The sequence below is a fragment of the Vanellus vanellus genome (genome assembly GCF_965231255.1).
Source record: "Vanellus vanellus genome assembly, chromosome: 6".
Classification (NCBI taxonomy): Eukaryota; Metazoa; Chordata; class Aves; order Charadriiformes; family Charadriidae; genus Vanellus; species Vanellus vanellus.
Window position 1 is genome coordinate 8,415,740 of NC_138911.1, and position 12,139 is coordinate 8,427,878.

The window sequence follows — 12,139 nt, forward strand, 5'->3', positions numbered from 1 at the left end:
AAAGTAATTCCATGCTTTTAAGTACAAACAAAATAGCATTTCATTTTACCCACCAATCCAAACTTGTCTTCCGAACGACCTTTAAAAGACATTCTGTTCTGCAGTGTGAGTATGTCTTCAACATCTCTCTTACTTTCAGCTCTTATCTTTTCTGTCTCACCTGTTCTCTTTCACAACTGTTAATTTTATTTTACTGCTTTATCATTTAAGGTGAGGTGGCTCTTATGGGGGATTCAGCTTAGCAGTAAGTCTTGGAGTTGGGAGATAGAAACATTGCTTAAAAATAATTTTGCACATTCCTGCATTGTACAATGCACACTTCAGGTGCAGTCCAGGCTTAAGGTAGTTGTCCTAACAATAAATTAATAGGTGATCTTTCTTTTGACCTGCAAAGCTGCTGTTAAAAGTCTAGGATGAGTCTAGGACCTTTCTTGGTCCAGTTAGAAATATTGTGGGTTTGATTGATACTTGTATTATGAAACTTGTTTGGTTATTCTAAATGACCTTTCTTTTTCCTCAAAAGAGTTAGAACAGTTGATTAAAGATAATCTGATCAAGAGCACAGTGGTGTTTGTGCGATAACCTAAAGATCAATTTTAATGTTGCTTTGGTAATCTGTTACTTCTTTACAGTGTGTACGCTAAAAAATACTATACAGTGGTTTACATTTGTGCCAAGTGTTTTCCTTCCCTGGAAGAAACTAACTTGCCTCTGAGGTTTACACTGCTTGACTGCTTTTTCCAGGATAGCTTTTTGGTTTTTTAATTGGAAAGGCAGAAAAGATGAAGAAAATGGATTGTTACATGAAGACCAAGAACTAGCAGACAGCTACTACATAGCTGAATACTGCATATTATGACAATCTAGGGATTTCTTAATATTACATGTGTAAATCAAATAATGTTGCAGATTGCATGCTGAACTCCATTAATGTGGAACAAAAATATCCATTCATTTCCTCTGTTTATTTACTAGCAAAGTATATTCAAAATGTGTGATTCCTGCTCTGGTATGTATTAAATTTGGGGGGGTTATGGTGTTTGAGATAGACAAAATTGAGAGGTGATTAAAAAGTATCTTCATTATAGTAAATCATGGTTATTGTGTGTAATGTCTGTGTAGTGCTCTACCTGCTACTTATTCAAAATTCAAGAAATCGAAATTAGCTTTTAACTGTTTCCTCCTTTTTACAATTTTCTGTTAAAATCAGGTATATGAAGGTGCAGTGGTATTTTTTCTTCCTGATTTCACAAAGTGAAATATTTTCAAAGTCAACTGAAAATGTTTCTGTAGTGCTGTATAACTCCCAGATACTGAAAAATCAAATACGTGGAACCCATCATGATCTCCGCGTTTCATAGATCTGACCTTTCAAAATTTGTGATCATATGTCTAGAACATGTGCAAAAATACATTCTTTTACGTATCTGACTGCACTTTGCTGACGCAACTTGGAACAGTAAGGGTTGAACTCTGTGTGAAAAATTTTCATTATAGAATGTCAACAGGGGAACTAAAACTTAGTAGTAAATATTATAAATATTATAAAGTTGTTCTACATGAAGCTTATACTTAAGCTGCATGGGGAAGAAAAACAGTTTCTTTCAAGTGTATTGCAGGTTAATTATTTTCTTTTGATAGATAATAATTTAATACGTTTATTGTAATCAGTATTGTTGTTTCCACAGGCCAGCCCAACAACATCTACAAAGTTTGGCCATTATTACGATGTTTCTAAAACAATGTCTCCAGAACTGTTTCAGTCCATAAAATGGCATAGTTTTTACCTTCCCAAAGAATTGTCTTTACAACCTAAAATGAAAACATGGTAAGTATTAATACCACATGCTCCTGTTGTGTGTTCAAATTTTGTCTGCGTATTAGTAGTAAAGGATATTTTTGCATCTACGCTTGCTGTGAAAATTCTTGTAGCCACGCATGGCTCACAAGTAGTTCAGCTGTGGTTCTCATGTCAGTGCTACATGCCATGACTGGCAGCAAAGCTGCTGTGGCACAGAGACAGCTCAGTATACCGACTCCTCAGCTGTGGGAGGAAGCGAGTTGGCAGGGACGATTAAGGCAGACATTACTGGGACAGCCTAGGACACAGCTGCGTGTTCACTCCAGCCCTACTGACAGCTGAGTGTGGGGACCGGAGAAAACTCTTGCTGTCTGTCTGTGAACTGCTCCCTGAGCAGCATGCCCCATCAGCTTTCGGAGATGTGTGTGTCAGGTGGCTATCAGTCTTAGGAAGATACGCATACAGATTTAGGGCTAAGAAGACAGGCCATCCTCGACCTACATAGCTTACAATGCTCTATCAGATTAGTTTGTTATGAGACTTTTACTTCTTGCATCCTACAGCTTCACCTAAGGAAAATACAAAACACTGTGAATAGAATTACAATCGCTAATTAACATCTTACACAACACCCCTAATTCCAGATGAAATCATAAACTCTTCTCTGAATGAATAACTTATTATGGTTTATGTCTACCAGTTATGAATTAAGGAAGACCAAGATAAAGTGAGTGACTGTAGCAAAGGCTCATATTAGCCTGTAGCACACATGTCCATTGTATCTTTCTTGGAGACATTTCAAGTCAAGTCAAACATCAAGTACGGGCTAGCAATCTCTTTGTTCAGTCCAGTCACTTAATGTATGTAACACCTAGCTTTATAGATCCCAGTGTACAGGGCCAACTCCTGGAAGTAGTAGTACGGTATGCTGTATTGTGATTGATTTTCATTACAGTGCACTCAAATATAAAAACTGACATTTATGAAAGAAGCACAGTATGAAGCACCTTTTTTAGAGATCTAGAAAAGCAAAAGCCAAGTCTTTCTGTAATTTGTTTCAATGTTACCTGATCAAATGTCACTGGTTTGTAAAGTAAATTCTTGCGACATCGTAAAAAAAAAACCCCACCCACTTTTTCATGAGAAAGCAGAGAACTTATATTTTATTCTTTCTACAGTAAATATTTGAAGCAACTTTATTTACCTATTATGTATAGTTTTAAAATTTTTTTACTAGCAAGGCCCCATATAGGATAGGCACAAGAGTATCTGACAGATTGCTCAATAACAATATAAGCACTTGCAAGCTATTTAACTCCTTTTCTGTCTTTTCTCTAGCTAACTAGAATGTCTCATGACTCTGGGCTTAATTCCACTAACTATATGGCTGTCAAGTATTTGTACATTTTACATTAAAATCAAATTAACTCATAAGTACAGTATAGGAAATTGACTTTAACTCTTATGCATTTGATTTTTTAAGCCTTGCTTAACTCTGATATTTTCCTTCTGTGCTATCCTGATAAAAATTCATTATTCTTACCATATGAAATCCATACTTATTTTTAGTTTTAATCTAATGGAAGGATTAGATTTAGTTAATTTGCTTGGCAAGTTGGTAGAGCACAAAGTGATGAGGTGAGGAATATGATCAAATATAGATGGATCTTGGAAGGCTTATCTCCTTTTCTTCTCCCTGCACCCACAACACGGGCCTCCTTCAAGAAGCCTGTCCTGAGGAAATGGAGGAATTGTTGAGAGTAAAGGCAGGTGCCAAGGTAACAGACAACCACCATTCTAAACATCGTTTTCTTAGACCACAATGCAGTGCGATAAGCAACAGGGAGGAATAAAGAACACATTGGGATTAGTGACCTCAGACAGAAATCTGTGGGAACTGTGAAGAGGTGTGTACGTCTCTTTCTGCATTTACAGTAGATTATCTGTCTTCTAACTTCGATTATTGTCGTTCCTGACCACAAACACCACTGGTTTTGGATTCCATGTATTAAAAGGGTTGCATTAGTCAAGGTTAAGACAAGGTGGGAAGAAGAATTTTTCTGAATTAGAGCCTCTGAAGTAAAGCTTATTTCTCTGTAGAGAAATGGAAGATTTAAGCTTCCCATAATTACAGTCATTCAATTTTGACACAGGTTTAAAAAATAAACTGAATTAGAAATTCATCTTCTGTTCATCAGTGTTGTCTAACTGGAGTTCTTAGAAAATTACGGAAGTGGAGAAAAGCTGCTTCTCCCATTACCCCAATCCCCAAATTGATCTGCACCTAGCACACTTAATATCAACAAATTGGACTACCCACTTTATGTAAGGAAAGACCAGGTTAGAAAATATATAAATGTTTTCAAGTTGGGACCTAATGAAGTTCGTGAGTAAAACATAAAGGATTGCCAAAGTTCCACAAAGTCAAAAAGGCCAAAGTGATGCCTGTCTATAAGGAGAGGAGAAGGTGAAGACATCTGTGGGATAACATCAGTAGTCCAAAAAATACCAGAAAAGTTAATATGTAATCTATTTTTAAACTTCTAGGGTAGTTTCAGCCAGTATGTGTTTCCTTTGTTTGCTTATGGGTATTCAACTGGGATAGTGTCAAAAGGCTCTAAAATAAAACAGGAGATATTCTCCATTGGTAAAGTCCGTTATCATGTCAAAGGACGAACATACACTGGTTTGACAGTTTTCTTTTTGTCATGTTGATTGTTAAATCCTTATCTTCTAAATAAGCTGTTGTTTAGTCACAGCTGAACCTGAGTGAAGTACCGGGCTTTATCCCAGTGTTGGGCCTGGTAATAATCTAGTACTAGTTTGGCTTGATACGTATACTGAGCAATGGGTTCCTTTACTGCAGTCATAATGTCAAATCTGGACAAACGTGGAAGAAATAATGCATGCAGGCTAGATAACAGAATTAGAATTCAAGAAGGTTTAGGTTGGTGATCTGGAATAAACTATATGGAATTCCCTGAAGACATGCCAAATATCATACCGGTAGGAATAATTAATTGAACAAATAAAATAGTGTAGCAGGTCTCTAGAAGAAGATCTGGGGTTACAAAGTATCTCGAACATGAAATATGTTAGCAGTATTGCGTGACTGATGCTATCGAAAGGCATAGTTTAAAAAGCATGGAGGTGATAAACTGGAATTTAATGTGGAAAACATGCAAAGTACTTCTGTTCCGCTCAGCTGTAACAAAGCTGTCCAGTTTTTGATAGCATCCTTCAGGACAACTCTGGATCAGTTAGAGAAGGTTGTGAAGACGGGTATACATCTAGAACTGGGATGTATGGCCCGTGATGGAAGAATGGAAGGTCTCAGAGAAATCTAAGCAGAGTCTTGAAGCACATTAAAAACTGACATGCAGAGGGTAGTAACTCTGTTGTGTACTGAAGGTGGGACAAGCAGTAATGTGCTACAGTAAACTGTAGCGGTAGAAGTACAGGCTGGAAATAAGGAGATATTTTTCTAATGATTAGCATGAGAAGAAGTTGCCTTGCAGACACAGGTTAGGAGTATTGCAGAATCGCCATCACTGAAAATTTCTAAGGACAAGTTAGGTAAATATCTGTCAGAGATGGTTTAGATGTACTTCATCTTGCCTTGGGGCAAGAAGATAGACTACCTGACCTCTCGAGGTCCTTTTCATCCCTATCTTCTGTGATTCTTTAATACACATTAGTCACAGCGTATTAAATCCAATACTAAGTATGAATGTTACCAATTACTTCACTGCTCCCAAAACGCTTATGCTTTTACAGAAACCCAACAGGCTTGTACTCTATTATTTACAAATACTGTGATGAAATTCTGAAGGAAGCATTACTTTCTCAAGGAACGAAAACAAGCTCTCAATCCTGTCAGGATGATTTCATTAAAGAAAGTTTATAAATGGGGGAGGGAAAGGACATTATTTTGTTGGCATTACTGTTTGGAAAATCAGTATCACGCTTCTGGCTTCTAGAGCTAACTTTAATAGATCATAGAATAGTAAAAATTTCTGTTCCCTTGATTAACTGGACAGTGATTTGAAAGAAAGTGAGACGATAGTCACAGTTAACCCTTCCAATAGAAGTCAGCAATTTGTATCAGACCTCATTTTTGATTGCCTGAAGGTCCCACTGAGACCTTGAGCTAACCTCTTTTACTCTGTTACAGTGAACTAGAAACATAGACGTGGCTAGTTAGCACGTCTCTGCTTAGCAAATATAATTTCTTAAACGTAAGGTTCTGTGATGATGGTCTTACATAGCGAAAAAAATACCTGCTTGCATAATGCTAATTACCTATATGGCATTGTGAATCTGTAATCTATTAGGCTGACAGTACCTCAGAAAAGTACTGATAGCCAGGAAGAAATGAAAAAAATGTTACAAAAATGACTTGACATTCAGAAAATCTCTAAAAAATATGATTTTTTTTCAATTTACTTCATCAAAAGAAGATTGATAGAAAATGTGTTAACACTGAAAGCTGACAAATCCTTCAAAAATAAGGAGGCATTTTTAAGAAAGGGGATAGTTCATTACTGAAATAATTTACATTAATAGGCTATGTATTATAGGATGTTTGCGAAAGATTTCATGAGTTTCTAAAGGGTATACTTTGGAAGATATGTATCAGTAAAGACGTTTTTGAATGAAATTTTCTCTTAACTCATGTGGCAGTGCAGAACAAAATCAGTGGTGTGTTGTTTTGGGGGGTTTTATAGTCTAAGAATGTTTTGCTTTTGTCACTAATAACAGAGGTTGAGGAGAAAGTGGAAGCTGATAGTTTTGCCTAGCATATAATATTCCGTAAGTAAATGGTATTGCTGTTGATGGATGATACCTCTTTATAGTATCAGAAGTCACAAAAAATTAGGAATTAGAGGAAAAAAAAAAAACTTCTTCTCAAAATGTTTCCACATTATTTTAGCTAGCGTGATTCATTGTAAATATTTGTAAGGTAGCAGAGCACAGTATGTATTAAGCTCAGGTTGAAATTAATTGTTACAGTCCCGTAACTACAGCCGTTGAAGAGGCGCCTTAAATTACATAGTCATCGTGGAAAGTGTAGCTAACCGAACATACACATTCTACATTGAAGTCATAAGCTATATGTTCTGCAATGACAAGCTACTAATTGTAAAGAAAGATTTAGAAGCTCAGTATATTTTTTTTATTGCACGATTTGGATTAAATCATCATATGTACTGATGTGAGGGAGGTGTTCCCTAGGTGGTGTCCTTTTTGGGTGGGGGTTTTTTTGTTTTCCTGATAGAGCTCTGCTACTTTTGTATGCAGTTAATGTTCCTCAAAGAATGTATTTGACCTGTAACTAGTTAGATGCACCTAGAATTCACCTTGTTGACCAACTTTACTTCTCCCTTTCTTTTTCAATTAGAGGGTGACTAGCTTTGGAGGCCTTAGTTTTCATTTTTCCTCCTTGAAATTAGGAGCAGTTCTCTTCCCCAGCCCTTCTTTTCTTTGGGAAGGGGTGAGAAACGAGAACAATCCTTTGCTCTCTTTTTCTTTCGCCGCTCAGGGATCTACTGACAAAGAACAGATTATGCAGTTCAAGTAGCAAATATGCAGGAAAAGTAATGTACCCCATTTTCCTGTACAGCTTATACTCTCCTAACAGAAACAGTGAGTATAGTGAACATATATTTTACAATCCTTTGAAAAACAGTGGTGCATCTACTAATGAGCAAGGTCCTTTGTCATAATGTTTTGTGGCATAAGAACCATGTATTTGTAAAAATGACCAGATCGTCTTGGTGCTTCTAATTCTCTAGCATCACATCAAGAAACCTATTTTATTTAAAGTGTTCTTCAGTGAGCGAGCTGTCTCTGTGATTGTAGCTAATGTCTGTTGCAAGATAATGACAGTGCTTCCTTTGCAGGATCAGAGATGTAGGGGCTTTATTTGGGCCAGAAACTCTTTGCCCTCTTTAGAAATCATGTATATCTATGTGTATGTCCCTCTCTTCCTATCCACACAAGCGTTTGGCTTCTTTATGGACTTGTAAAGAAAGCAGATTCTTTGGTTAGACAGAACAAAGTTATTGACTGGCCTTTTACTTTGCAATTAAATATCAGATTTGGAGGTTATATACATCGTTTGTCCACCTTCAAGTTTGGATCAATCTTTCTTTTCTTCCCTGTGTTTTTGCACGCATGTGCATATGTCTGCTCTTTGACGGAGGGAGATGAGGAGGACTGTGTTTGCTCTCCTTTCTGTAGTTCTGGTACCTGATGGCTAAATTAGATTACAGGGTCCCGTTTTAGATAATCGCTCAGGATGGAAGTTCATTGCCCCATGATAAACATTAATTGAAAACAGATTGGGAAGTCTGTTCTCCTAAAGGAAGTAGTAAATGGGAATGGGTGTTTGGTGCCAAAAGAAGGCATAAGCCTTCTCTTTCTTATCTCATCATTTTTTATGTTAGGGAAGGGCAAGTTATGTCCTGGCCCTAATGCTGGGACCAGGTTAACGGGGTTGTGCAGCTGACAGCAACTGTTCTCCGGTTGTTGTTGCTAGGATATTCTGGTGTCCTTTTCGTTGCATTGCTAAAGCAGGTACTTAACAGGAAGGCAGAAACATCCTCTGTGATAACTCTGTGCATTGCAGAAAAGGCTTGCTTTCTACCCCTCTTACTTTACTTCTATCCTTGTTGTTTAGTTGCAATTAGCAAAAGAGAAAGTTTGATAATCAAGGGAGCTAAAATGATCAGGCTGTATTTTTTCAGTAATGCTCATAAGTTTTACCCTAAGAATGTATGTGCTTTTAAAAAAAGAAAAAAAAAATATCTAGAGTCTAGATTTACCGATAAATTTAGATAAAACAGTTTTAACTGTCTTGCCTAATGGGGTCTCCCTATACATAATAAGGCTATTTGTCATACCCTTGATAACCTAACCTTTGTTAACTGCTTAGAAACTATCAACAGAGAAGTCAGATGCTCTGTTGTAACCGGGATACCTTCTTGCCAGCTCCTGCTTTATCCATTACTAAATTGCTAAACAAAAAAAAAAGTAAAGAAGGAGTTGTTTAAACTCATTATCAGAATTAAATGGTGTTTAGTTACAAAGCCAAAAAAAGACTAGAAAATTGAAAATAAAAAATATCTTATTTCCTTCCTTAAATATTGTGACAAACATTGCCAGAAGGGTAATGCAACTTGTTTTTATAAACAGTGTTTCCGCAATATTTTTCATGTCCTTATTTACATAGCATGGCTCAAATTCAAGTAAACCATTAATATTTTCGCCAGAAGTAGAAAAGCGCCTGGTTTTACATTTAAAAAAAAATCCGTGCGTTACATTATTTTCTTTAATTCTTTCTTTGCTACAAATCTTTTTCTGATGGTTTGTTTGTTTTAATTTTGGGACCCTTTAATTCTGCTCATGCTTTAGGTATTTTATTCTTTTATCCACTAACTTTTAAAAGCAAGTTAGTAACAAATCGGGATTTCGCAAGTATTGGGATTGCAGTATATTCTCTGACTTCCCTATAGATAGCATGGCAATACTCATAAGCAAAATAAGTGGTAGATACACAAACTTAAAAATGCTACTTTGTGGTGACAAAGACCACAGTCACCTTTTTCTACTACACATACTGTAATGTGGCTGTGGCTACAAGATAGTTGCAGACTCCTTCCTAATGTTGGCGAGCAGCAGTTTCTGCCTTTTCCAAAAGGATAAAGGAATATCCAAAAGGATACTGAAATGCTTCTGTTTATTGTAAAATGCTGCAGATTCTCTCCAGTTCTGGCAAAACTGGGAAGAAATCACAGCACTGCGTATGCAACAAGGATTGTGGCTGTTTGTTGCAATTATGTGAAGACATGGAGAGAGAAGACATTTTGGCTAGCGTGGAGGCTAAAGCCCTGTCACCTACCCTGTAAACTGCCACCTGCAAGCCAGTAAAGGTATAACATTTAACAGCCATTCCTTTTGCAATGAAATGCTGGGAAAGTAATTTGCTTCTTAAGCGAAAATTTACTCTTTCTTTTGTGTTTGAGATATATTTTTTTTTTATAGCAAGGCAGACTTTGCACATTAAATGTCCTGTTGAGATTATATATTGCCAGTTATTTTCAGCTGTGAATTTCATAGGCTATAAAATTATTAAGGTACATGAGTTTAGCTAGTAATGTTCTAGGGTACTAAGTTTGAAAACAAATGAGTTTAATTTGGAAATTCTCTCTTTTATTTATATCTGAGAAGGGCCATCTCAATGTTTTCTGACACTGAGTGTTTCAAAACTCAAAACTATTATGACTATATGACTTTTTTGATTGTAGATGTTTATAACTTAAATATATCATTGGAGGTGTTAGGTTTAGGTTGATACTGTTTTCTTGAGAAGTAGAATTCTGAGTTAAAGTGTGAAAGCTTTATTTAGGTATTCATTAGTAAAATAAATTTGGATAATATTTTTGGCTCTTATTAAAGTAATGGGAATAGTTCATTTAATGTTTAGACCAGGTGATCTTTCAAGGTCCTTTTCAACCTGGGCTGTTATCAGACCAGACATATAAAATGGCTGGAGCAAGTAAGAATATTTTGAGAGGCAAGATTTTCAAAATAACCTGTCACATTTTCTAAGAAGTACACAAGAAGTTTTGAATCCACAACCCTTGATGGTAATTAGTGAGACTAGAAGGAAATATTGAAGCTAGAAAAGATAGAAGGGCTTAAACTCAGCTGCAGTGAGGAATCTACATCAAGTCCAGACATGCAAGCTGGTAGGCTTTATGGGATTTAAGAAAATAGTATGTCTCTTTTAAAAGTGAACAACTGGCTTGCTTTTTTAAAGTAAAGATTAGGACTTTCTGTCCTTTGTATGTGTTAGCCTGTGGACTGGAGAGCATGGCTGGGATGGATATCTGAAGTGCTTTGGATGTCCAGGCACTGGACCTTCTAAGACTTTGGTGACCCAATTTGCTGAACTTTCATTTGGTTTTAAGTCTGCTTAAATCCATTTTTAGCCACTGGTTTGTTTGTTTGGGTTTTTTTAATTTTATATTATATTTTCTAAATAATACATAAAATAAATCCTACCTCACAGTTCTGCCATCATGCCAATAAAGCAGTAATAACACCTGTAGTGTGTGGATACAAAATGGAACCATAGCAAGCAGAATGTATGTTATGCTTTGGTGAGGTATCAGAAAAAAAAAAAAACTAAAAAAAAAAAAGTTAACTGTATGAACGTTTTAATTGTGAAAATGTTAACTCTTTCATTTTTTGTTGGTTTTGATTGTTGAGGCAGCTGTATGTATGAAAGTTTTCAGTACCAGTCAGCTGTTCATCAGGGCATTGATTAGGTGTACGTGGAATAACAATTGGGTAGCTCTTCATCAGTTACAGAAGATTAGTACCGTGCTGTAATGGTTTCAACTTTAAGTCGATACATTAAATCATTTAGTCTTCTAGATGTAAGTGAGCCTGACATAATTAAGTTATCTTAATCTCTACAGATTTTAGCTTTCGCTAAATGTCTGAGCACTGAACTAGTTAACATGAAGCAATCACAGCTGCTTATAACGTCAACTTTATTCAAAGAGGTTTGGATTTTTTCTTCTATGACACTTTTTTGTATATGACGCTTTCGGACCGAAAGCTGCACCTGCTTCTATTTATTTTTGATACAGCTGTTAGAGACATATAGGAGAGTATTAAAATGTGTTACTAAACTATTTCTTCTTACCAACAGTCATATGAACAGTGCTTACGCAAGGCTGCTTCAGTCCATTCAGAGGATCATTTACCAGGAAGGGTTTGATGGCTCTGATCCCCAGGTACTGAAGACCCTCATACTCTTCTATAATCCTGTAACTACTGGTGTTTTCTGAATTTTCAAGGGTGTTGCAAGAAGGTCTTCAACAAAGTAACAAGGAACAAGCTGTTTCTAAGCATTGCTAAAGTAAACAAGCAAAGTAAATAGAGAGCATGGTTCATATTTTAATGTGCATTTGGAGTTTTTACCTGTTACAGATGTGCAGACCATGTGAGAAAGAACTGTAAGCCAACATTAGGAAAATGCATATTCTGTGCAATTAGCTAGAAAATGGATTGCCGAATATAATGTAATTAAGCAAACCACATTTTCCCCTACAGTATTTTTTTCAAACTATTGCTTTAGCAATAATGTGTTCAAGACTCTTGAGACTGAACTCTTGATCTTAAACTTGCAGATTTTTTCAATGTTGTTTTAACTGGAGTGGAGTAAATTTTTTAATGAATTAAATGGTGTGCATCTTTATGTAGAGAACATTGAAACACAAGTAAAGAAATACAAATGCTATTTGAACTTTACGAATCAAAACA

General features: G+C 36.2%; 1 protein-coding gene across 1 annotated transcript in view; it reads left to right on the forward strand.

Annotated features, from left to right (window-relative positions):
• Window positions 1–12,139, forward strand: part of ELP4 (elongator acetyltransferase complex subunit 4) — a gene marked incomplete at its 5' end in the record, with an annotated part of 152,889 nt that overhangs the window by 38,006 nt on the left and 102,744 nt on the right. Inside the window, 2 exons of the mRNA XM_082485048.1 lie at window positions 1,689–1,828; window positions 11,526–11,610. Of these exons, the coding sequence (XP_082341174.1) occupies window positions 1,689–1,828; window positions 11,526–11,610 (225 nt within the window). The remainder of the gene's footprint in view (window positions 1–1,688; window positions 1,829–11,525; window positions 11,611–12,139) is intronic.